This window comes from Elgaria multicarinata, chromosome 17, assembly GCF_023053635.1.
Source record: "Elgaria multicarinata webbii isolate HBS135686 ecotype San Diego chromosome 17, rElgMul1.1.pri, whole genome shotgun sequence".
NCBI lineage: Eukaryota > Metazoa > Chordata > Lepidosauria > Squamata > Anguidae > Elgaria > Elgaria multicarinata.
The window spans coordinates 14,994,487-15,022,085 of record NC_086187.1 but is presented as its reverse complement, the minus strand read 5'-3'; the positions used below and the strand labels follow the sequence as shown (position 1 = coordinate 15,022,085).

General features: G+C 41.8%; 1 protein-coding gene across 2 annotated transcripts; it reads right to left on the bottom strand.

Annotated features, from left to right (window-relative positions):
- Positions 1-139: 139 nt before the first annotated feature.
- On the bottom strand, positions 140-27,281 carry TBC1D24 (TBC1 domain family member 24). 2 transcript variants are annotated; one of them, XM_063143110.1, is made up of 8 exons: positions 20,826-20,935; positions 19,112-19,190; positions 17,509-18,543; positions 9,374-9,532; positions 7,660-7,723; positions 6,276-6,371; positions 5,303-5,537; positions 140-3,528 (listed from the first exon to the last, which is right to left on the bottom strand). In XM_063143110.1, the coding sequence occupies exons 3-8, from the start codon at positions 18,465-18,467 to the stop codon at positions 3,374-3,376; spliced, it is 1,668 nt and encodes a 555-aa protein (XP_062999180.1). In that variant the 5' UTR covers positions 18,468-18,543; positions 19,112-19,190; positions 20,826-20,935; the 3' UTR covers positions 140-3,373. The 2 variants fall into 2 exon arrangements, with proteins under 2 accessions (XP_062999180.1, XP_062999181.1); XM_063143111.1 differs by lacking the exons at positions 19,112-19,190; positions 20,826-20,935 and adding an exon at positions 27,221-27,281.
- Positions 27,282-27,599: the final 318 nt, after the last annotated feature.

The window sequence follows — 27,599 nt, the reverse complement described above, 5'->3', positions numbered from 1 at the left end:
AAAATCTCAGGTCCTCATCACCTGACCAGTCCATCCAAGTACTGACTCCAGGGACTTCTAGAAGAGCTCAGTTGCTGGTACCAAAAACCATGTGACTGCACTGAAGAGTCAAGTCACATCCAGAGTTTATTTGTTTTGATAAAACCAATCTGATTTTTGTGTGGACACAGAGCCACACACTTACACAGACAGCTGCCATCACTGACATCAATTGGGGAAGGAAAGGGAGACATAAGTTATATGATGATATGGGAAAAGGTCATACTTCAAAGTCACAACGGCCTCCAGGAAAACAACACATCATCATTGGAAGTAAAATCGGCACATTCACATGTACAAGATACAGTCAGCTACAACATACATCTCAAAAAAAAAAAAAAAAAAAAAAAAAAGGAGACATAGCAATCAACAGAAAGAGAGAGAGGAGACCGTAGCTGAGATTGAGCTTCAGGTTTACCTTCCTCAGCTCCTAGATATGGATCTTAAACACCTGAGTTTCTCTGCCCTGGCTATAGGTGAGAGCAAAGGCCTTGCCTGCTTGTGATTTCACACAACATTACCATGGTGACTGTTTAGTTAAAAAAAAAGTCAGTTTTCAGTAGAAAACTAGGACACTTATTTCACGAGGCAGGAAGAAGAATCGGTTTCCACATGAAAGAAAAATAAATACGTTCAGAGGTGCTGTGCTTTTATTTTCCTAGATACCAATTGTGGGATTAACCAATTAAAGTTGTTTGCATATTAAAGTTTTGCTAAAATGGAACACATTCCTGATGGAAGATGTTTAAGTCGTCAAGAATAACACTGGCTCTCTTGTCTATCCTTATCTTCATACACAGGAGAAGTTGAGATTCTTCAAAGGCCTTCTCAACGGGAAAATTAGTAGTGTCAGCCAGCAGTGCATGGTTCTCCATGAATTACTAAAAATCCTCAAGAGACTCGTAGCATTCAGCCCACCTCAGCAGGTTAACAATTTGCATCAACCCCTGCAAAATAACTTGGAAGCTATTTTCAGTAACATTCATGTCATTTTTTTGATATCTTCAAGATCCTGCTGCCTTCCTCAACCCTGAAATCATTGCTAAGCTAACATGTATTACAAAAAGAAAAGAAAAGTCTATTTCTTAAGAAACCATGTAGGTGACCTTCTCAATCATCAAAATCTCAGCACTTAAGATAAAAACCTGATAAAACTATCAGCATACTTAATGGTATCATAAACAGGTTCTGTATTTCAAGACAAAGTATCAGAAGCTTTTTATGACAAAAAACCTCCATTTACAACATAGACCTGGAAACATAACAAGGAGACAAGACTTTTTAGCAGAACTGCTGCAGTGGCCTCAAGTCTTGGAGCAGGAGTCTTATCACGAAGACCACAGTCACATCCCAGCTCCACCTTCACAGCTCTGGTCCACAAAAGTGTGATCCTTTAACCATTTTAGTTTTCACGATCAGCTAGCAAATTTACACATCTTTTGGATGAGTATGGTAATTTGATGCAAAGCCAAATTATGTTCAGCTTGATTTGCTGGCATTTCCACTTCCTAAACAATTCATCTTAATGGGATATTTTGGAGAAGTTCACGAAGCATAGCAAAGACATTTTGCTGCATTCCGCTCCAATACAGATGTGACAGAAAAGATAGCCAGAAATGTCACCAGCAACATTACTCCACTTAAAACTCACCACTATCACAACCACTTAGTGCCAACAATGACGCATCATGCAATGGCTCTTCTCCTTGCTCATGTCACCCCACTAACAAAAATATGCTATGGCTACCACTTCTTGATCACTCAGCAGTTTCCTGTTACGATTAAATGCATCTGAAACAGTTGCCTCTTTACCCCCATTTCCAATCCGTAGGCTGTTTCAAATTTTAGCCAGGTTAAACACGTAAGTGAATCAGAAAGAACTATCCAAGTCTTCCAAACTGTCCACTTCACTTCAGTTGTGTAGGTACTGGATATGTATTGGGATGCAACAAAGGTTGCTCCTTTATTCTCTAAGCTAGGAGTGGGCTTCTCTCACAGTCATCCAGAAGTATAGAGGGAGTGGACAACCAAGAACGAGATGCATCTACAGAAGGCAGTTCTTTTACATTAGCCTAGAGGCTGGCTTTGCTTACCTGGTAAACAACCTGCACTGAAGTGATGTCCCTGATAAAGAAATAGGCAGAGGCTGCAGAATAAGGTCTTCAGTGCCCTCTAGAGTCCCTAGAAGAAACTGCCTATCCTTAATTAATGGAGGGCTTGAGAAATTTATTAGCTGTTTTTCAAACTAGTTACAAGGGCTTTACTTTGAAGGCTGTGCTGCAGTTCCAGATCAGCTGGCTAATACTGCTTCTCAAGCTCCTTCAGTGTCTTTCAGCACACTAGCTTGGATGTCAAGTGGAAAACAGTTCTGTGCATTGTATATACTGTATGGGCCTTTAGCTGCCTGAATCTACCCCTCTAAAGTCATGATATTAATGATATTAATGCTATGCAATATCAGTAATGTAAACAGAAAAGCAGGCTGTCAGTGTGCTGCACTGAATGCCTTCAACAAAGCGATGGGAAATGAGCACTCCCAAACTACTCAGCCTCACTTCACACACATTGGAATGCCAAATGAAGATTGGCCATAAGACAACAGCCAGCTGCAAGGTACACAAACACACACAGACATTTTTAAAACAGTTTTCTTAAAGGGAACAGGTTCTAGAAAACAATGGCTTGGATCAAAAGATCCATATGCAGTGTTCTGCACAAGTGTTCTTTCCCACTCTGTTTCCTACTGTACCCCACTGAGGTTCAGGGGAGTCTCTAGAATGGTGTGGCATGCACTGAGTAGAACTGTAGCTGGGGAGGGAGAAGGGAGAGAAATGAGCAACATAATCAAGTTCTGATTGCATACAGGTCGCTTTGGATCCAAGCTCATGTTTGTAGGAATTTGAAGCTTCTGCAAAATTGGAAAACTGATGCTGCTGGTGAAAGCCAGCTGCCAACATACATTGGCCAGGATCAGAAATGCATCCGTCCTTCCATAGCCTTAACTCTGTGGCAGCAATGCATCGACTTGGGTACTGAAGTGAGGCCACCCTTTTGCTATTGAAAATATTAGGATATGCATCAAGGTCTACAGAGGCAAGAGAAAGTGGCTAAGGATGAATCCCTTAGCCCAATAGAAATTGCATATGAAGAATACAGCAGCAAAACAACTAGACCCTGCCTCTAAGCGAGCTCCTCAAATTAGCTTTCTAAATTGCAAAGGAGCCTACTGGTTTGTGGGTTCAAAAATTAAGCTTGGCTCTTGCAACTGAAGTGGGGCTCAGAATCTTAATACTCCATGGGCCAGTTGTTTTTGTTTTTGAAAGAGGCAGCCTTCTCAACTACTCATAGTGTCCTTGAACCCCCAAACCTCCATGATAGCTATCTGGAAACTTTCAGAGCACAGCGGCTGGTTGTTGAAAGTGTTGCAGTGGCTAGTTCTTCCGTGGTTTAGGTCTGCATCAATGTAGAGAGCTTGGCCATCACCTCCTCCTGCAAAGAAAAGACCAGATTTATACCATTGCCCTGGATCAAGATGTGAAGGAGAAGTTCCAATCTCACGTTTGGTTGTATTACTTTTGTAGACACAGGGTGGCCACTTGTGTCTGCGTACATGCGAAAACACAGGCGAAGCCACTGTGTACATCGGTTTCCAATTCTCTCATCAAGCTGCTGTCGAGATATGAGTTCATGGATGTATTAGACTTCACCAGTTATGGATACTGTAGTTTTCAGAAAGGTTTGTGGTCAGTACACATCAATTTTCACCAACTGATCAGGCTGTGATACAGAATGGCTGATACATGCAGGGACTACTACACAATATTTAGCCAAAGTCTTGCATATGGAACAGGTACATATTTTTTATTTTTAAGAAAGCAGAGTTTCAAGGCTTTCAACAGGAGCTGCCATTGCCTCTTACAATGTAATGAACAGCTTGTGCTTTGCAATACTTCTGTTTCTTTCATCTCTGCCACATGGCGCTCCCCATTATTTCATATCATTCCTTCGGGAACTTTCTTCTTGCAAAATAAAGCCCCCCCCATTCCGATAAGTGCAAATTAAATCAGAGGCTTTGTAATCTTGTAGCAGACGAAGGCTCTGCATGCCCTTGAAGAAATCAGCAAGGAATGCCCCAACCAGCTTACAAACACTCTTTGGAAAGTGTCAGATCTGATGTGGCTCTCTGTCGGGGAATGTATGTTTCTTCAGAGGTGCACCCCCCCCCCTTTGAATATTCTCACATTATACAACCGTATGGTACCACAAACTAACATGTCATTTATTGTAATTCATTATTGTTTTTTTAATTAACATTTATATACTTTTATTTGCCAAAAAGCCTCAAGCAGGTACACAGCAATTTAAAATAAAATAAAAATAAGAACATTAAAAACACTAAAAATAACATTAAGATGATGTAGCCTTTTAAATTACATTAGAGATGTCTCTTCATACCCTTCCTAAAAGTCAAGAACATGGGGGCCAATTGTAGTTCTTGAAGGAGCACATCCCACTGTTTAGGAGTGGCAGAGGAGAAAGCCTTTCATGTGTGCCTGACAAACAGGTTCCTGTGGGCAATGGTGCCTTCAAAAGGGCCTCTCCTGGAGATCTTAATCCCCAGGCAGGTTAATAACGAGACAGGTGTTTCTTTAGATAGCCAGGTCCTAAGCCATTTAGGGCTTTAAAGGTTAAAACCAACACCTTAATAGAGCTCTGAAAAAGACTGGCAACTAGTGCAGGTCTTTCAAGACCGATATATGTTCTCAATACTGTGCTCTGATTAGGTGCCTAACTGCTGCATTATCCACCAATTGAGTTTCTGGAAACTCTTCTCCTCCCTGTAGAATGGGTTGCAATAGTCTGAATGAGAACACACAGGAGCAGTTATACTGCAGGTGCAATCAAGCATATTCTGGCATGATTGCAGAGACCTTCAGGAGATTCTGACTATTAAATATCTCTCCCCACCTACCTCTCCCACCCACCAAAGAATTACATTTTTATGTGCCAGGCCTGTCTATCAGCAAAGTTAACAAATTTAAAATGGTTAGAATTGCAGGCCTAATGTATGAATGATACCAGATAGAAGCCTTTTGCCAGTACATTTTTCATTTTCACCCTAATGCCAAGATGACTTTACATCTATTCTCAGATAGAAGTATAAAAGCACATAGTGCATCTGCAAGAACTGTATTTATAGGCTAATTTTCTTCCTAGAACTACAAAGAGCTGCTGTGACAAGCAGAACAGAGCACAGACTTACCTATGATGAAGCATTCGATGCTACCAGCCATAAACATGGATGCTGCTTTAGAAGGCAGGTTGAAGTGCCGGGCAGAAAGGAAGGGGGAAAGGCGGTCTGAAGGATCAGAGGGCAGGTTGGTTGAGGATGGAGGGTCAGAAACCTGGGAAGAATTGTTCCCTTGTTCGGATCCAGTTACCGCTAGTTCTGGGTGCTTGATTATTACCCACTCATAGCGTTCCACTTCAGGTACCAGCTGGAGAGAGAAGTGAATTTAGCAAGAAATTCATTGAAGGCAACAATCTTCACTTATGGTTTTCTTCCCCACATGTCTGATATTCTGAGAAAGTTCTTCAGTACAAGTGATCTAAATCTCATCCAATTGCAGCTTGCAGATAGTAAAAGTGGTAGGTTACAAAAAGGGAAGTTATATTTATATCTTCCTGTTACTTCAAAAAGCTCAGAGTGGCTTCCATGGTGCTCCCACTGGTCTCCCATCCAGGTGTACTATAAAATTATACTACAAAATCTCTCACCTATATTGCATTGGGGTCTTGTAAAACCAGTTATTCTACTCAAATGTCTCATCTGGGTAACACCCCCCCATCCCCAAAGACTGCCATTTTAAAAGGCAAAGATTTCTCCATTAACGGAATCTTTGCAATAATGCTGACAATAGTCTCCAGTCTGACACAGCAATATGTGAGCTCCAAATCTGGATTATGTGGCTGGGTTTTTTGCCTCAAATTTTTAATTTAAAACATCTAAGCATCCTAGTTTGGGAAACACCCTACTTCACACAGTGATTACTATGCACAGAGACATATTACAGTATAGTTTCTTATCACCAAGCCTGATGGAGACTTCTTGATGATTTTGAAATCCTGCTCACTTCTCTGGTGTGTGTGTGTGTGTGTGTGTGTGTGTGTGTGAGAGAGAGAGAGAGAGAGAGAGAGAGAGAGAGAGAGAGAGAGAAACCATGATTGCTTCTTACCCTGAACACAAAACATTCTCCTGTTCCAAAAAAGCTCAGCTTGTTTCCTCCTCGCTTGCGTTCACTCCAGTCAGTTGATAAATAAGCACCACAGACCTAGGATGGGTAACAGTCACCATTTTAGGAAAAAAATCATCATTACCATCCATTTAAACACTTGAAGTTTTAATGCTGAAAGGTAGATTAGGTAGGCTGGTAGATTCAAGGTTACTACACTACACATTTTTGGGTATGCACTTACCAGGACTTAGGTGCAAACTGCAACAAACATATGTGCACCATACAGGTAGCTGTGAACGGCTTAGGTCCCTGCTCAGTGTACAGTCTGTGGCAAATGCAGGGGTGCCTCTGAAATGGCCTTAGTGAGAATGGAGCAAGTTATATCTCGTCAACTAATATCACATTTTACAGCTGACCATGTGCAGGAGCATGCAGCTAGAAAGTGAGTCTACGTATGTGGGAGCCAGTTCTTCTCAGATGTGGTTATTGAAGCATAATGCCATCACCTAGGAAGAAGTGGTTCTCCCATTCAATTGCCATCCTACTGGGAGGCAGGGCAACAAAAGAGAGGAAAAGATGCACTTGGTTAGTTCAACCCAAACGGATGTGGCATTTATACATATATTGCTTCGTGTGGGAAGTGGCTCCCAGGTTTTGATGGGCGAGGGGGGGCTTGGCACTGCGATGAAGCAGGGTGAGGTGCCTGCATCAGGCAATGGCGTGGGAGGAGTGTTGAACTGCACAACTCCCCCCGCTCCAGCTAGGAGGCCTGCTGCCACCGCCTCACCACCTCCAGGGAGTGCTCCGGAGAGCCCTGCCGGCTGCTCTCCCGCTGTGGCATTCGCCCCAGCAAGAGAGCAGCCGGCAGGGCTCTCTGGAGCAGCCATACACCCTGTTTTCCTTGTTGCATGACCCTTACTTTTGCTGTTGCTGCGTTGGCTCTATGGATGCTACATGGCTGGAAGCAGCAGCTGTAGAGCTCTTGTGAGACCCGGGCAAGCTCTCATGACAGCCTTGCAGCTGCTTCCTCCGGCCATGCAGCAAAGGTAAGGGGAAGTGCATGAGAGAATGCACGGGGGCTGGTTTTCTCCAGCAACCCCAAGTCCTAAAGCTGAAAGGAGGGACTATGAAAAGCAAATAGCTAGTGCTTTATTTGGCAACAGAAATGCCATCAAGGGCAAAATGAGTTAGTTGAACACCAGGGAGGAGTTACTTAAAACAAAGGGGTTTCAATTGTGAAGTATTTGGATACAACAGGGATTTCTAAGACATTCCTTCCTTTGCCTGTAGCAGCTACAATAACATGACAGACACCAGTTTAATTAATCCTATGAAATTTACAAAGTGCCTTTTAATCACAGCGCTACTTATCTTACCGACTTACCTCTTGAGTGGTTGTCTTAATCAGAAGGAGAGTTGGTTCATGTCCCTCACAATGCGAATAGAACCTGATACATATATAAAAAGTTGCCTCTTTAGTTAAACATTACAATGCTTATCTTAGCGAAAGTGTACACTCTCTGCAAGAGTGACATTTTTTCAACCACATGATAATACTGACTCTCAAGTCCCACCCTACGGTCTGCCAGCTGGAAGAGTAACAAGGACTGAGGATATAGCCTCCATGAGGCTTAAGCTCATTAATAGTCCCTTGTTTGCTTGAAAGTCTGAAACAGAGCTCAGTTAGTACACTTAGTAAGGAACTAAAGCATATATTCATTTGTATCTCCTTCAAGATCCACAATAATTCCCCTGCAAGCGAAAGCATTAATGTGCAATGCTCTTTAATGGGCGATGACTCTATCAAGTGCGAAAAGAAGGAAAACCTTGTAGGGGAGTAAAAAATAAGCCAAAGGCAAGGGCAGAACCAAGGAATCTTCTACAATAATGTTATTAGTAAAAGATTTATTAAAGTGCCAGGTGCCTATGCGTTTCGAACGCGGTTGCGTTCTTCGAAACACGTAGGCACCTGGCACTTTAATAAACCTTTTACTAATAATATTATTGTAGAAGATTCCTTGGTTCTGCCCTTGCCTTTGGCTTATTGATGACCCTATCAGACAATTACGAATAAGGAACAGTGGTGTTGGGTTACACTAAAAACATGCACCTACATCCCAAGGAGAGTGTACTCTACAATATGGGTGGTCATAGGTTTGCAGGATCTACTTTGTTTGTCACTAGAACCGTGAGGTCCACCAATGCGAGTCAGGTAGACAATAGTGGCTTAGAAAGGAGTCTCTGAGCACAGGCTCAGCCCAGGAGTTTGTTTCAGTACTCGAACTGGAGCTCTCCCTCAAATCCCTGTGGTTCTAACTAATGCTACTGTAGCCTTTCTGAAAGGGACCAACAGGCTTTTCCTCCAAAAGCAAGACAACTTGTTTGCAGCAGATCTAACCCCCAATTACATTTGTACATATCTCATGCTATAGGGTGGAGAATCAGGGTTAAAGACAGCACAGTATTATACGTATAGCTCCCCCCCACCCCCATTTTTTTTAAAATACAAAACCTTAGTCCAGGAGCTGTTTTGAGAACTAAGCTGGCATCCCTAGTACTCTGGGATGGAGAGGCTGATAACAGAGGACTCCCTAAAAGCTGCAACATTTGATTCTCGTCAGAGATGCCTAAAGGACTAAGTGAAGAAGCAGACAAAGTAGCACATATATAGGTTGTGTTAGTTTATTTATTTATTTTATTTATTTATTACATTTTTATACCGCCCAATAGCCGAAGCTCTCTGGGCGGTTCACAAAACCGCCACTTCCTGGCGGTGATCTGCATGAATTTAGCAGCTAACCATATGAGTCATGCAAATGCAAATCAGGACTAGGAAACGGTGGCTGTACCTGTGGCAGTGCTGATTCAGAGTTGCTTCCTTCATGTGATTTCCCAAGGACAACTTGGCCTCTCCACATATAATGTTTTACATACGTATCAACCAGCACTACGAAGCATCCATAAAACCAAACCTTGGCACAGTACAGACTATAACCAAGGCGCCCTTGCTATGAGAAATGAGCCATTATCTACTTTCGACTTGTGGTGTTCACTACCACAAATCCTTTTTAAAAAAAATTAAGGAGGTGAGCTGTTACCTGCTTAGGCTGCATCCATGTTCCGAAGTGGTGAAAAGCAGCAGTGGCTGGCAAAGAGCAAAGCGTTCAGGAATCCATGACCAGATGTCTCTCATCTTCTTTACATCAACTATTTCAGATTTGAAGTTCTCGGCATGAACAGCCAAGTGGACATTCTGTCTGTGGAACAACCACAAAAGATGTTGAGAAAGGATATCAGGGCAGCCGGCCAAAGCAAATGTTGCCCAACTCAGGCTTTGCCTGGTTACCTGTGGCAAGAAAGGATCACTTCTAGGCACCCAGAAGGCAGAGAAGCATTTGCAAGTTAGAAGATTTCTTAGTTTCCTTTACCTCTGTAGATATACCATAAACGACCCATACAGAGATGCATGGTTTGGAGGGCTAGTAATTTTGTGAGCAGAAAGAGGGCTGGCCCACACAGCAGAAAAACAATGAAAGGACCACTAAGTGACTCTGTACCTGGGGTTTCCATTTGCCCCATCTAAAAGATAAGATGATTTTAATGAAGGATGGTTTGTAATGATGGAGCGGTTTTTGGCTCTGTATAAGAAGGTACAAATCAAAGATTCTCAACAGTCTTAAGGAGGAGTTTTGGGAGGGGGTGCAGAACATCCTTAAATATAAATAATTTTACATGAACAACAGAAAGGTATGCTCTGTATTGGGGGTCTATAATTATGCACTGTTTTTAGTGTCCCTGAGAAAGACACTAAAAAGACTTTCAATTCATGATAGGAATTTTTGAAAATTGTAACCTAAGTTGTTTTCTTGCATGCATTGGCCCTGCAGTTCTAGCTATTTCCGATGGATTTTGTGGACGTGTTTGCAAGCTAGCCCAATTCACTCACCAAAGCCATAGCCATCTAAAGAGAAACAGAAAACTTCATTGTAAAACCCAGAAATGATTGCTGCAGTTCAGAGCCAGCAACTGATATCAGCCTGGTTTTATTGGAGACCCTTGCTGCAAAATCACAATGGCAGAGATAGGCATATAATGAGCAGCTGCTTAAAAGGGAACAGATGGTTCAGTGAAAGAGCTATAGACCACCCAAAGAAATTCTCTTGAGAAAAGAGAAAACAAATCAATAAAAGGTATAACGAGTGAAATATAGAGAGTATTAGTGGAAAAGGGAGAGACAGATGGTATGGGAAACTGACTTGAAGGAACAAATAGGGCAACAGAGTTGGAAAGGGATATGGAAACAATGAGTGTTGAGAAATATGTCCGTGAGGATAAAAGAAAATTATTACAAGCTTGTCTGGAGGTGGTACCTAACCCCTGTGAAATTAAATAAAATAAATAAGATGAATTCAGCAATATGTTGGAGAGGTTGGCAAGAGAAAGGAATGTATTTACATATGTGGTGGGAATGTGAACATGTACAAAAATTATGGAAAATGGTGTTTAAAGAGATAAAAAATTTTTTAGGAATGGAGATTGAAGAGATACCTACTGTGGCATTATTATCAGTTTATGGAGAACTGAATTGTAATCAAGAGACAAAAGAATTGATAACGAATTTGTTATCAGCAGCAAGACTAATGATATCTAGGAACTGGAAGGTTCAAGGGGATTATCATATAGAAGATTGGTATAAAGTAATATGGGATATTGCTATTAATGATAAATTAACATGTAACATGAAAGTTAGAAGAGGAATGATAAAAACGAATGATTTTGAAAGAATATGGAAACAGTTTTTAGAATTTGTACTATTAAAGGGGAGAGGGAAAACACCTCCAGAGGAAGTAATGAGATTTTGGAAATATGAATAAGATCCCGGGGTTGGAGGGAGCACATTTGTGTTAATTATGTTATGTTAAATGGAATTAAGTTAGAACATATGTTTATTAAATTGTTCACTTTATATTATTGTGTATTATGGGGCATTGTTTCATATTGTATTGTTGTATTGTTTGGATGTTTTAAAAATAAAAATTATTAAAAAAGAAAAAAAAAGAAATTCTCTTCCAACTGTTGTCCATGTTTAAGAACAGGACTGAATGCAATGCATTGTGGAAAACCACATACCCATGGGGCTACATCTGATCCTGAAAGATCCTACGAATGTCTCATCTGCATGAAGAAACTGGAAACTGAGACATAAGCAGTGGGACTGGGGCAAGAAACATACAGTACATAAGCCAGTGACAAGTCAATACAGTCATTTTTTTGACAGCCAAGCAGGTTTTATATATATGTATGAGCCATGCCAAGGAGGAAGCCAAACTTGAAAGATATTATTCAACATGCCAGGAAAAAAGGGGTGAAATGCAGAAGGAGACTTCTCCTTCTCTCCATTACAATATAGACATATTTGTGTACTATAGACCTTGTAGAAATACTATAGGCAGAATCCATCAGAACACTTACTCCACAGCCGATTCTCTTATGCCCTGCCAATTCCGCTGTGTAAGCGGTCTCCACTGCTTGCACAATGGCAATTTAACACTTCTGGGTCACCCTGAAGAGTAGAAACAGTTGTTTTTGAAGGAGGCAGGTCAGCAGAGCTCGCTTAAGGGAGCTCTGCCAACCTCACTCCTTCAAGAAACAAGCGTTTCTGCTCATGTCAGGCCTTCCCCTAGGAAGCACTAAATCTCCCTTGCGTAACAGGCTGAAGTTACTGGAAGTCAGATTCCGGCTGGACATCAGGAAAAACTTCCTCACTGTTAGAGCAGTACGACAATGGGACCAGTTACCTAGGGAGGTTGTGGGCTCTCACACACTAGAGGCATTCAAGAGGCAGCTGGACAACCATCCGTCAGGGATGCTTTAGGGTGGATTCCGGCATTGAGCAGGGGGTTGGACTCGATGGCCTTAGAGGCCCCTTCCAACTCTACTATGATTCTAAGTGGTAGGTCCTTCTTGCACAATGGGGTTAATGGGAACCACTGCTTGTGAAAGGGAATCGGCGGGGGCATAAGCTCCTTGATGGATTCTGCCCTCTATTAGCACAACTAGTGGCTCCTTGACTTAACAGACCTTTTTGGAGTGTAGTGCCATGATTTTGACAGAAGTGTTTGCATGGCTCACTTTTGAGCAGCTGAAGGAACTCTTCCAGAATATGTCTGCAAGCCTCAATAGTATTATTATTTAGAGTATTTTCATCCCACTCTTCACGTAAAAAAAAAAAAAAAGGCTCCTTGAAGGGCTTACCATCAATCAGGAAAATAAGATAGTCCTTGCCCACATGCATAAAATCAAGTCACACTAGTCTCCTCAGGCATCAGGGCTGCAATACCAGCCTCTTACAGCAGTACATTTTCTTGCCCTACCATGTATATTATTTTAATACTTTACCTCACCTTTCATCATAAAACATCCAAGGCTGCTATAAGCAAACTTAGAATTCATGACTTACAATAAAACTTTTAAAACCAATAAAAAGCGGAAAAACAGCAGCAGCACAAGAGAGGAAGAATTTAATGTTGCCCATTAAAAGGCACATGCTGCGCTCAGTACTTCTACTCTGCATCAAAAGCCCATATTCTATGTCATAACTAAAGTGCCACTTCTCCCCCAGGGAAGGAAATGATGACAAAGTTAGCGGTTGAAGAAGAACTTATATGAAAGATGCCTTTACTCTACTTGCTATATGACCACATCCTGTTAGGAAGGGCAGGCAACAAGGGTAGGGGGTATCTTTCTTGGCACCCACCAAGGTGTCCAACCCCTCCTGCCCACTTGGCCAATACAAATGACGCATGTATGGCTTTATGCAGGAGGAAGGGGAGGGTGATTAGTGGGCACTTCCAAAATGTAACTTAATGGTACTGTTGTAAAAATCATGGTTACCCCCCCCCCCCCCTTTCTCAAGCAGAAGTCTCAACCAAACTGGGCAGTTGAAACAGCCACATATCAGCATCTAAAGCCAGGGGAGTGGACATTTTTCTTCACAGTCTCCGCAGAGCCTTCAGAAGTCACCAATACCTTTTAAAAGGCAGTTTTATATATTATCACTGTGAGTTGGCTTCGAAGTCTGTTGACATGCAAACATATGAGATATAAATATTCTAAATATTATATCTGCTAGGACTAGGGCTTTTTAAAATGGGGGTGACAGATAAGCTTTACTACCCATAATCTACAGAGCCTGTTATTGTGCTCCTCAGTGCAGCAAAGAGGTGTGCATCAGAAGGTACCAAAATTACCAGTAGGGGATTCTTACATTGTGTTCTGAAGCATGTTGTATTTGCTTCTTTCCTGCAGCTCCGTCAATGTGCGTGCTCATTAAGATTTATCACTAATGCCCAAGCCTTAAGACCATCAAAGCTTAGGCAGATCAAGCCAATGTGAATCTCATACCTTGCTGTCAAAGCACATGGACTGTGTACTTGTGGCAAAGCGATTCACACATATGATTTCATGAATTTCACTGTTGGCCTCTTAATTGTGGGACCTGGTGTGAACCACATGGCTCCATACACTTTTTTTAAAAAAAGCATAAGATCAGAAGAGTAGACATAAAGTAAGTGTAAGTGTGTGTGTATGTGTGTGTGTGTGTGTGTGTGTGAGAGAGAGAGAGAGAGGGGGGGGAGGAAAATGCTATTCATCCAGTTTGGATTGTAGGCAATAATTCCACATTTAGTTATGCTCATTTATGTTGCAGGCGTTTTCTGCATTTGCACTCTGGACTGTTGGAAGCTGTTTTTGACTACTACCTCGGAGCACATTCAAACTCACCCAGCCCACATACCCAGGAAATACGTCTTCCCACTAGGCTACTCTAAGTGGCTGCTTAGAGCAAAATAATTTCAGTAGCACAATGTGCTCCTGCAGCTCATTGAGTGAGAAGTAAGGATGGAGGAATTGATGCTATGCCAAGGTGAAAACTGAGCAACAAAATAAAATCCTAAAGGCAACAGGAGGTGTCCGGCATGGAATTTGGTGGGTGAGGGAGAAATAGAATCTGCCGGTAAGGTACTGGGTAGAAACGCCATCTGGAATTTAAGAGCTCAGGATCATTGAGAACGACAAGTTTGGAAACCTGGTAGACTTGTAAGGATATACTGCATTTCTTCGATTGTAAGACGCCATCGATAGTAAGATGCACACTAATTTCAGTACCACCAACAGAAAAAACCAACCCTAAGACACACCCGTGATTCTAAGACGCACCACATTTTTAGAGATGTTTATATGGGGGAAAAAGTGCATCTTAGAATCGAAGAAATAGGGTAAATGGCTCTGTGGAGAGGGAAAGGACAGCAAATATAGAGGTTTGAATCATGGAATAAGAATGGGAGTAAGGAGATGACAAAAGGAGAGAGAGTTTATGTTAGAGGAAAGCTGTGGCAAGGAGTAGGGGCTATAACTCAGTGGTGGGGCACAGGCTTTGCATGCAGAAGTTCCCAGATTTAATTCCCACTTCTGCCTGAAACCCTGGAGAGCTGCTGCTGGTCACGGTTTACAATACTGGGCTAGATGGACCAATGGTCTGACTCAGTATAATGCAGCTTTCTTTGTACAGTCCTATGAAAGCATAGGGAATGTACAGTCCTATGATATCATAGGGAATGCAGGACTCATTACAAGAGTAGGGAGCACAGCACAGTCAGGAGAAATGAAATGAAGTAAGTTACAAGGAAATGCACAGGCATGATTACATGGAGGGGAGGGGTTCAAGTTCAACACACCATTGCAGGTGCTTGACAGGACTGCAGGGAGGACAATGACGACTTTGCAGCAACCCAGCCCTAGCCTTCACAATATCTCCAGACAAAGATAAGTGGCAACGTGGAACCTCTAAGTAAGAGGAAGAGGCACTATGCTTATAACTCAGCCTGCAGAACCTGCAGCCAATACACTTTCCCAAAATAAGCTACAGACACTGTCATTGGAGCAACTTCCGTAGGCAGAAAACTTTCTTGAGCTGCATAGCTAGCAGCCATTTTCAAAACAATTTTTATCTACCCCCACAAAGTGCAACTTCATTGTTTAACATCATGCCCCCCACTAAATGGCTGTGAAAGTCTTAGCCAACAGAGAGACTGGCTCCACCTGCAGCATTGCTAGGTTAGAAGAGGCTTCGTTTTTACCAGTGAAATCCATGAGCTGTGTGACAGTGCAGAGGAAGAAGGTTAGATCAGAATGCAAGCCATGTTCAACAAGCTTGACAGCAGGACTGGTGAAAGCTTTGGAAAGACATTCTTGAATGTTTCCCCATTGCCACCTGATGGCGCAATAAATACTGCTGCAACCGCCCCAGCACGAGCAGCAACAACATCCATTAGGAAATGAAGCCAAAGCAGATGAGAGAAGCACAACACGAGGATTCAATTTTTTAAAACCTACCTTATGGGGGATGTAACGCTGCAAAGAGGAGGAGGGTGCAGCAGATTTGGAATTGACAGAACAAATAGGCACGAGCAGAGAGACAAAAAAAGAGAATCAAGAAAAGATCAGCAATTTCACACATCCCCACCAAGCTGTGTGGAAGACGCCTACAGAGAAACACACAGAGTGAGATTTGGATCATACAACAACAACAACAGAGATTAAAGGATAGTTGAATATTCACCACGTTATCAGTTCTCAATTCCTTCTCAGTTGGCCAAATTCTGTCTGATCACATTTTTCTTTTCATGCAATGTCTATCTATATAGCAGTTCTGCCTTCACTTTACCCAGATCCTGATAATTTTTGAGACATGTGAAACATCAGTATTACTTCTGTTTGCCTATAATAAAATGAGTCTTACTCATTCTTCTAATAAGACACCGTGGAAGGTTCTGGAAAGTGGCATTGGAAAGAACCTAGCTCTTCTTCAGGACTTTATCTATGATGAACCGAATTAATGCATGGAGAATATTGAAGGTGTTCTTCTGTTGTGCTACACATGCAATCTCAAATTCTAACAGTGGTTTTCCTCATTGTTAGCCCTGTGCCTGACTGAAATGTAAGTGTCAATGGTTTTAAATGGCAACATCGTTGTTTATTTGTAAGTGAAGTGAAGTGTTTATTCTAAAAGCCATAAAGGCATGTAACAAAATCCTCCATTTCTTTACATGAAGAGTGGCCCTAGAAAGCTATGATTTTGACTGGAAGAACATCAGGAGGGAAAGGGGTGCTTTACTTCTCTTCTGCTGGCTCTTTTATGCACAAGATCATCGATCCCAGCTACTTTCCTGCTATAAATTCACATCTGTAGGAAGCAAAGCAGCTGAGGGTAATTTTGAACAGCAGAGGAAAGGGTAGAGCATGCTCTTTCTTTCTGTGCTCAAAATTCTAGCCTCCTGAGGCTACTTCCCAATTAAAAAAAAAACTTAGAAAAGTTGGAATTTTGTTACAAGCAACATGTAGTTTCACCTTCTGTTATATCTGTTTTTTCTCATAATCATCCTGCACACTTGACAGTGACTTCTATAGATCTGAACCTGAAACATTAAGTTATGCATTACTTCCTAAATAAATAATAATAATAATAATAATAATAATAATAATAATAATTTTGCTTTACTTGTCCTCTGGGTCCCTACTTATTAAAAATATTTATATCCCACCTTGCCATTATTTTTGAGATGCTGAAGGCAACTTGCAACATATTTAAAACGAAACACCCCCCAAATTTCAACAATAAAATGGAAAATTCCAGATTTAAAGACAGGAACATAGCAGATAGACAAAAAGTTCAGTGGATCAGCAGAATAACTTTGACTTGGAAGGCCGGAAGCTGTTGAAAGAGACCAATGGGGGGTGGGGGTGGAGGAAGAGTACAAGGGGCAATGCAAAACAAAGCTTCCTATATATGGAGTTCTATGACCTAGGCATGGCCACAGAAAAGACTCTCCTACATTCCTGACTGCTGAGCCTCAATGACCGACAAAAGCAAAGGGCAGCCTTTTCAGTTTATCTCGGTAAAGAGGTAGGTAGGCAGATGGTCCTTTAGCCATCTTCTTTGAAAGCCCAATTACTAGAAACTGAACAAGCAAATATATGTAACTGTGAAGTATGTAGTTCTCACAGACCACAGATATCTTTGGTATAGGAACTGTACTATATCTGTACTTCTGCAGCAGTTGCAGTGAGCATATGAATGTGACCTCCCCGCCTATTAATTTTACAAGATTATACCTTTTCCCATGTAAATAAAAACATCAGAGGTCAGCCTGGGATACGTATAAAGCCTCATTACCTCTTCTGTTTGACTGTTATGCCTTTTTGCTGAAGAGCCTTCTCGTTGGCCATCTGCAAAAGCTGTATCTCCTTCCTTGAGAAGAGCCGAATTGCAAAAGCTTTCTCAAGCAGTTTCTCAGTGGACACAAACTTTGCAATGTCCCTAACAAAAGCCCGGATGTCCTGCTGTACATTGTCCGACTCCATGGTCTGCCCAACTCTGACTTTATGAAAGAATTTGAGGAGAGCTAATGCAACACGGTAGAGCACCTTGTAGCCCTCTACCAAGAACACATCAAAGACTCGTGCAATGTAAGTCATAGGCAGTTCTCCAAAAAGCCACCGCTGCCAGTCGGAATACACTTCTAGCACATCCTCTGAGACTGCCACCATCAGCTTGTGGGCCGCCTGACAGTACTTGTTAACCAGATCCCCATAAGTCATGCAAGATGACTCAAAAGCCAAGAACGTCTGGTCAATGAAATGCTTGGATGGATCGTTGCAGGCAAGGATGCGGCAAACTTTCTCAAAGCACTCTGCTTCATCTCTGCTGTAATGGAGGAGGAGGGCCACTACTGAAGGCAGGGCTGGGCAGAACGATATGTCTGGAAACTGGCTTGCAATGCATGAGATTATCTTCCTAACTGCCCCAATGCCTTCTGCATTCAGACAGTAAGTCGGAACGAGGCTATTATCCACAAATTCTGGAAGTGGAAGGGTGTTGCTACTACGTTTGCCAGCGATTTTCACCACAATGTCCCGGTAGACATGGGCATCTGGAGTCACTGTGCGGCAAGGGATATCATTAATGAGTTTATGGTATACTTTTGCTCTTAAGGAATGGTTCTTGGCCCAATACCCTTGGCGAGCCAATTGTTTCAGGTCTTGAAATTCTGTGCTGGTCAGTTCCTTTGCATCTTGGTCCTGAATGGTTGCATCCATCTTATCCCAATCTATAAAGCGGCTATATTCACCCATAGTTGTCAAGTTTGCCTTTGTAGTGCGACATAAAAGCAAGTATCTTATCTGGGCCTTGGAGGACTTAGCCTATTTCCTGGAAGAGAACCAAACACACAAAAGGTTACTTGCATTTTCCTGTTAGGAATAACTAGGTGCAGGTTACTGGAGCCAACAGTTTATGGCTAACCCACCCAACCACACACAAAGGAACAAGCCAGAACTCTTAAGGTGCTAAGGAAGGAAAGGAACCTCTCGTGCAAGCACTGAGTCATTACTGACTCTTGGAGGGATGCCAGCTTTCGCTGACGTTTTCTTGGCAGGCCTTATAGCGGGGGGTGGTTTGCCATTGCCTTCCCCGGCCGTGATTACCCTCCCCCAGCTAACTGGGTACTCATTTTACCGACCTCGGGAGGATGGAAGGCTGAGTCGACCCGAGCCGGCTGCCTGAAACCAGCTTCCGCCGGGATCAAACTCAGGCCGTGGGGAGAGTTTCAGCTGCAAAAACTGCTGCTTTACCGCTCTGTGCCACTCTTTATTTTAGCTGTAACAGACTAACAAAGCTACCCTTTTGGAAGCTATAGACAAATAAGACAAGCTGGCAATGTCTGTACAATATATGAGAGACTGCGATTCCAACAACTAAGTCAAAAGTGTATACTCACAATTTATATAGCAATTCTGTCTGTGGTATGCAATAAATGGTTTAGTCCCAGAAGCTTCTTTATAGTTTAACAAGTAATTCTGAAATAAAAAGAACACAAAAATGCTTTTGTAAGAGGAGCTTTGGAAGTCCTGCAATGGTTGCCATATAAGTACTAAGATAGACTTAAAAGGACTGAAAATGGTCTTCGCCACCCACAAATGCCAGCTTTAAGAAACTGAGTATTTACGGATATGTTCTCTATAATAGGTTACAATAAATGCTTGGAATATTAACTAGATCATGTGCCCCTAGAGAGATTGCCTCTTCTGTTAAAATTATGAACCTTTGCCTATTCAAAATAAAACATGGTTATAAATACTATATATAAATCAGACATAGCTAAGAGATCAACAGTTCCAATCCAGATAGATCTAGACTCTGGTTGAATATTAATCTTGATATATGAGATTCTACTTTAGTTTCAGTATAAAAACACCACACTCTTTAAACAAAACTTAATTGTCAATAATTTCACTTTTTAAAATCTATTGCTATTTGGATATAAAAGTCTGAAAAGGAAAATATCTTAAGTATTCCTATCATGCAGTGGCCTGTTATCAAGTCATATATGTTTATCCCAACTGTAGTTTTCTGATAGGATTTAGAAGACAACCCACTGTAGAATGTAGGTTTTTCTGAAGCTGGTTCAGCAGCTGGAAGGACAACTGGTTTATACACTATTTATTACTAGTTCAGTCACAAGAATCAGAGCCTGGCAAGCATTTATAGCAAGTCCAATACTTATTTGTTTTAAGCCACATATGACTAGTGTCATATGTGGCATTTCTTTGTAGGCATTTCTTTGGTGGGCTAATTAGCTTTTGTGGACTTTTCTGTTCCAGCAAGATTATCTTCTTTGGATCAATTGAGAAAGTGGGTGCAGACCATTTGCGCATCCCCAGCGCACTGAATCACAACTATGAAGCTAATCCTGGCCAGAATAAATTTGTTCATCTTTAAGGTGCCATAAGACTCTTTTGTTTTTGCTGCAACATACTAGCATGACTATGGCTCAGGAAATGGTGGTGTTGATACTTTATACAGAAAGGTCTTTGCAACTTGGAGAATGTACTTGACTTTTATTAGTATAAAAATATTGTAGGAGTGGAAAAGGTTAACATGACCTTCCTCCTTCGACATGTTCTTTCACCATATTTCTCCCAGTCAGTTTTAAGCTAACCTCTTGGATTTCTTAGCTTTCATTAATGCCACAAACATAATGGCCACAAGCATTAGAGCATTTTTCACAACTCTATTGGTGGGAGGAACTTGCATGCCCAAATCTCTGCACAAGCATGACGGGTACAATGCCACCATTTTGCATATTAATAGTTTATTTCTACTTTAATTGCCAAGGGCTCCAAAAATGCTTATCAGACCCTCCCTTGAAAATATTTTTTAAATGCTTGGGATGGATTGAAGACAGATACATTTTCATTCCTTGTTTGGCAATTTTGTTTTTGTTGTTTTTGTTTACAAGGGCCATATTCTTGAACAAAGCCAAGACTGAAAAGCCAGCAAAATTGGTTCTTCCCACCAATTTTGAAACACAGATAAACAGCTGTTTATCCCTTTCTCCACCAGTATAAACTGTAAGAGACTCTGCCAGAGTCCTCTTCTCATTATACTCTTCCTTATCCACAGGCCACCTCTTATGTACCTCAACTACTCACTTCGGTTTGCCAGTTTCTTGGCTTGCACATGTGAGTGAGCGACTGAAGTACATTAAGGGAGAACTCTTGACATAGCTTCTGCTGCACTTTGTAGTGAAGGGGATTTCTGGCTTTGCCATAGCTGTTACAGGGGAAAAAAGAGATGCATAATAAGGTGTCTTTAGGATAGGTGCTTATGCTAGAAACCAGACAGTAATCACTTTGACCCCACTCTACTACTGTCAGCTCTGATTCTTGCAATAAGGTGCAATTCTAGCTGTGCATGAAGCTGGGAACCCTCAGTTCCAACCTCTTGTGACAGAGATGTCCCTGGTTTTGTTTAAGGAAACCTCCAGGTGATTAGCAAGTCTTCAGGCTTCTTTATACAGACATGCAGAAGTCTAGACAGACATGGCAACAGGAACCATGTGGTGCTTTCAAAGGAATCTGTATGAAAACATCTGGTTTGCTGAACAATAAGAAGTGTATTATTGGCAACAAAAGCAATTCTCTCACCTCAGGACATATCTAGCCCAGTCAATCTGATTAAATGAAATACTATTGCTGTTTCTGCAGTGGAATTCTTCCAACACTAATGCAAGAGTTCAATGGATTGCCTTAATGAGGTTAAATGTAGTTCGATCATCTCCTATGACATACCCCAGGCTCTATGTACATCAGCATCAGCTTCCCTCACCACTTCAGATGTGTTGCAGGAATACAGATCTGAATATCCAATGCTAATCTAGCAAGTGTGATAATTGCTTCCTGTTCCAACCTCTCATACAGTTCTTTGAAAATGTAGAGGAGTGATTTATGTCACAGTGACCTGATTTGCATGTAACGAGAAGCCACTGTGGATGAATTTCCCTGTGGGGCTACTCACTGTGCGGGGGCGGGGGGGCATTCTGAATATTCAAGCTGCAGTGGGAGTGCACTATAGCTTGTTGTTACATGCAAACCTGGAGAGGGTGGCTTGTTGGGGTAGTTGATAAGCCACCCAGAAACCATGGGTTATTTTAGGATTGCAGGTGTTTTAGAGTTGCTGAAACGAAAACTAAGACTGACGCACTTCCTCTGATGAGTTTCTAGAAGCCTATGAAGGATCTAAAATGGTTACTTTGGTTTCATTCTTCACACAAGCCCAAATAGCACACTTCCTAAATTGAATACAAAGTCAAGAGCAAAGATTGCAACATAATGGAGAATGCAATATCCCAGCAACTATCTACTTCCCCTACTTCCTCCATGTAGGGATTCCTCCTAGAAAGGCAAGAATGGAATTTGGGGGGGGGGATAGGAATGTGAATTAGAGCTAGGGCAGGGAACACATGTATATATGTTGTAGGTTGTCAGAATCCAGCCTCTCTTCCTAACATGGAGAAAGTAAACTTTGCTGTCCCAAGAAAGTAGTCAGACCGTATGAGCAACCTAAAAGCCAAGTTGAATGGAGGACTATATCAACCAAACCAGTGGGAGGGATGAGATGGGCCCACCACTTTCCCCATCATCTATGAACAATCCATAAGTCAAGTCCCATAAAAATAATGTCTAATTGAAGAGGAGCAAACAGAGTGATATTAGAAATGTGAAATATGATTCTTCAAAGACACCGTGTTAATAAATGCTGCATACCTTCATGATTAGTGACAGTGATTACTGCATGCATTTACTTACTGTTGGCTATGCAGAACCACCGTGAGCTAGATAAACCTCCAGAGACCCAGATAGATAATTGGCATTGGACAAGGAGGAGGTTTCTCAACTAAGGGAAAGATTATTCATTTCCAAAAAGCACTTAACACTAGTTTAGCAATATAGATGTGTTAAATACATTATCCAGTCGTAAGAAGAAGTGCTGCTAAGGAGCAGGAGTGTTAGAGCTTCAGCAGTTTTTTTTTATTTCCTGATGAATTTCCACATTAACAGCCATAACAACCTTGGAGCAGTGCTCAGTGTCTGTCAGGTGCAAGAGCCACGTACTTTATCCACCTCAACTGCCAGCCACTTAATTTTGTCTAAGTATGATTGTGAGACAAATTAGTAGGTAGTGAAGTACAGTATACATAGAGTAGCTATACTCAACCTGATACACTCCATATGTTTTCCATAAGTCCCAGCCAACATGGCCAATGGTCAGGAATGCTGGGACTTGTAGTCTAAAACATCTGGAGGACACCATGTTCGGAAAGAGTGGCATGTATATTGCAGAGGTCACAGATGTTTGTGAGGTGCTGGTGGAGGAAGAATGTATTTGTGGTCTTCATTTAGAGAAATGTTGCTTCCCCCTCTCATGCAATCCTTGTTGGAGGCAAATGGTTGTTATTGGTATGGGGCTGGATTTCATTAAATGCAATACTTTATTCCCTGCCTCATAATGAATGGCAGTTACTGTCTTTGGAGGAAAAAGATGCATAAGGGAAACAGTGGAATGGGGGTAGTTGTGGGGGTAGAACTGCCCCTTGCCCCTGGTGACCCATGTCAAAAGTTTCATCTACCGTATTTCTTCGATTGTAAGACGCACACTAATTTCAGTACCACCAACAGAAAAAACCCCTAAGACATGCCTGTGATTCTAAGATGCACCCCATTTTTAGAGATGTTTCTATGGGGAAAAAAGTGTGTCTTAGAATCGAAGAAATAGGGTATGTTGCCTGCAGCAGTCACTGCACTTGGTCCATCAGAACTTAATAGCAGCCATCCTACACCTAGATAACATTCCATTCACATTGTTTAGAGTCTTGCAATGTTTTATGGAGAATAAGCATTGAGAGATCAGATTCCTTTGTGCAGCTACAAGAATAATAAGTATTTCATTAAAAAGCAATTTTAAGAATAGCCTCATTTATTCCTTAAAAATTGAATTCCCCGCCACACGTGGCCATCTACATAAGACCTGCTTATCAGACTGTTTCTCTATACCAATAAGAATATGGTGAAGAGAACAGGGCAAGAGTTCAGTAAAAAGGGAAAACACAGAGATGTGAAGAAAGAATGCAAGGAAACAAGTGTTTCCTGATCCATGCTTAAAGGTGCAACTTTGGTACATAGGTACAAAGTTTTTAAAATGAGTAGGAGCTGTCCAATCAACAGCCACTGCTCCACTGAGTCAGTCTGTGTTACAACAGCACTACAAGTGCAGCATTCAAATGGTCCATCTTACTTGGAGATATTACTTTGGTTAAGGGAATGTGGTACATGCTTTTTAACACTGGTGCATTGCTGAATACCACTGCAAGCATCTCTGTCAGCATTGAGATCAGTTTTCTCTGTGGGAATTTGGAGATTCTTAATTAATTTACCACCATTAGTTCTGAAAAGTTTCAAGGCACCAATGCTAACAATATAGGCAAGTAAGGCAGGTGGCTACTAGGAGGAGGGCTTTCTCCACTGTGGCACCCCGGCTGTGGAACGAGCTCCCCAGAGAGGTCTGCCTGGTGCCTACACTGTATTCTTTACATCGCCAGCTGAAGAGCTTTTTATTTTCTCAGTATTTTAACACCTAATTTAAATTTTGCTCTTTTAATTCTGTATTTTGATCCTATATCAATTTCTGCTGTCTGTTTTTATCTTGGCTGTGCTTTTTATATTGTATTTTGTATTTGGGTTTTTAGATTGGTTATTTTATTATGTTCCTCATGATTTTAATTTTTGTGAACCACCCAGAGAGCTTCGGCTATTGGGCGGTATAGAAATGTAATAAATAAAATAAAATAAAAATAGACAGTTTCAGAATTCAGTTCTTTTGATCTCATGAAAGAGGATGCAGTATCTTTGATAAGTAAGTTCCACGCCAAACACACTGCATTATCTATACATCTTTATTGTAGCAAGGAACACATAAGCTGTACAAAGTATGGGAAGTGAGAAAAAAATGCCAATGGGGAATACTACAGAATGCAAATAGAAACACGGTGCCTTGCATAGGTATTCACCCTTTTTTGACTTTTTCACATTTTGTTGTGATACAACCTGGAATTAAAAAGCACTGTAGAAGTAGTTATTACGGTACATAAGTAGTTGCTCCTCTGAGGAAGACAGCAAGTGTGAGAGCAGCCAACTAAATTTAGGGCTGGTAAAATTCAAAGCATCAGGTTACCTGGTTTCTCAAAAATTAGATCTTTATACCTAGAAATAAGAAACATTTTCCACCTCTGTTTAAATTACTGCATATCAGTTCATTTGACAAGTGTTTCAGTATCAGAATATTTGCTCACATGTATGCCTTTTCTGTTCAATCGATATTTGCTCTCAATTTTGAACATTTCCTTCATTTCCCCTGCCCCCTAGATATAGGAAAGTCTTTCATCCAAGAATCATGAGGTGGCTTAATTAATAACTCGTGGTTGAAATCAGTGTAATTATAAACTCATGAGCATTTTAGAAAAAGCTTGAGGGGAACAACATCTATGTTGAGCCACATGGCAAACACTTGAAGTAATGTTTTTAAGTTTGAGGTTCAAGGGACTCATGCTAATTTTATATAACCCTAGTTTATGTCACAATGGAAAGAGTATAAACAAGGGCTGTTTTTTGTTTATTCAGCCTACAGGATATTGTCAATTTCAAGTTCACCAGCTTAGTGCATTAGAGTCTAGCATCACTGTGATTAAGAAAAACATAAACAAGCAGTTAAACATGCACTTAAGTCTGGTCAATTGTGTTTATGCAACAGACACTCTGTAACTATGAACAATTCAGAGTGCTTAGAGTATCAACACCCGCTGCAGTTGAAAAGAGGTAACAACAACTGCTTCACTTTAGATCTTCTACATCAGATTCAAGACGCACCTTCCCCTAATTAACTACCACAGTTCTCATAAGAATCAGTCCTGTATACACTAACTGACCACCTTCATACCATAGTACATTCCACTACACAGGCTGGGTAGACAATGCAATCCTTTCTGGATAATGCAAAGCTTCTCAGAGGGAGAGTATATGGCAAGGATGCAAATTAACAGACAATACTGCTGTGCAGTCTGATCCTAGGCATATTTATTATTGTAGTCTCACTATATTTAGTGAAGCTTACACTCAAGTAAGTTGACATAGCAGGGCAGCCTTTTTGTCACATCAGAAAACATATTTTGTTTGCATTCAAATGGAAATTCAAAGTTTTAAGTGCCCTGTGTATTAAAAAAGGAGTTAAGTACTAGCCTCTTAAGTCTTTACACCTACAGAAGTGGATCCAGCTCTTTTCTCACAACTATCAAACACCCAGACTAGATTTTTAACTCAATCCACAGCCCAGGCTTCAATTCTCTATAAAATTACCCCACTACCAGCCACAGCTTCGCTGAAGCTAAACCGGAACAACAGCCCTGTTCCCTTAAGACACTGGTCTTCAGTTGGTGGGTCTGAATACCACCAGTCATGGTCCAACCTAAAGTGAAGCAGAAAGATGGTCCAACCTTTAAGACAAAGCTGTGAAGCAGAAAGATGGAGGTGGAGATAAACATTCTCCCAGGCATTTAACATCATTTAAAAACATGAGCTAAGTTTGTTTGTTTTTAATGGACCCCAGAATAGCTGTTTTTATAAGATACTGTTGTTTTTCTGTTTTTAAACTTTGTATATTTGTTTTCAATGTTTACTGTTTTTAACTTTTGTAAACCGCCCAGAGAGCTTCAGCTATGGGGCGGTATATAAATGCAATAAATAAATAAATAAATAAGCAAAAAAAATTGGTTGAGGTTAAACAGTTAAGTCTGAAATCTAGAAAGGATGAGGTCTATTAGTGCTGTAAGGGCCTTTTTACCATACAGACCCCATCAGCCATCCTATTTCTAAAACAAACGTTTTCAGGATTCAAGCCTGTCTAGAAGCCCCTCTGAGATTTTTAATCATTTTTTTAAAACTTCATTTACTTCCCACCTTTTCTCCAAACGGCTCAAAGCGGCATGCACGCCCCCTCCTCCCCTCTGCTTTATCCTGACAACAGCAACCAACCCAGTGAGCTTCATAGCTTGAATGGGGATTTGAATCTCACTCCTAGTCAGACAGTACACAGATAGAACTGACCCCTGGCACTGGCAGGCAGCGACTCCTTGATGGTGGGGGCCAGAACTCTGCTTATGGTCAAGAGCACTTCCTCCCCTTGGTTAACTATTACATACAACCCTCTGAATACGGGGTGGGGGTGGGTGCAAAAGAAGAGGAGACGATTTGACACAAGTGAAACCCTGCAGCTGAGGTGACCCCCCCAGCCCTCCTCTAGTTCCCCCCCAAACCCCCAATTAATGCCGCCCCCTCCTCTCAGCGACCCGAGGTCCTTTCTCTGACAGCAGCCACACAAAACCCCGCGACGCCCCCTCCTCACCCGGGCAACCAGCATTGCCAAGGCGCCCCTCAGAGAAGGCGACGGCCGCCTCCGCTCAACCCCACCCTCTTCCCCCAACGCCCAGCCCTCTTACCTCAGGCCCCGCGTCAGGTACCAACCTGCCAGAGCCCCCGCGCAGGCGCACTTAATATACGCCCATCTCCCCACCACTCCTCTCCCCGCGCAGGCGCTTTCTTTACTTCACCGACCTGCCAGCTTAAGGCGTCGTATCCTCTGTCTGGCACAGCCCTTGCTGCGGCCGCGAACAGACTACTAGAGTCTGAGGCGCATGCGTAGTGAGGCAGTGTCTCTCTCTCTCTCTCTCCCCCCCTCCATTCCTGGGCACGAGACCCTGCGCGCGCCTCGGGCGTTCGCGTGCCTGTGCGCGCGCTCTAGTTCACGTCACGCAAGCGGTAGCCCCCGTTCTTCTTCCCGCCTTTTTTCTCTCCCCTCATATAATAGTCTATAACCAA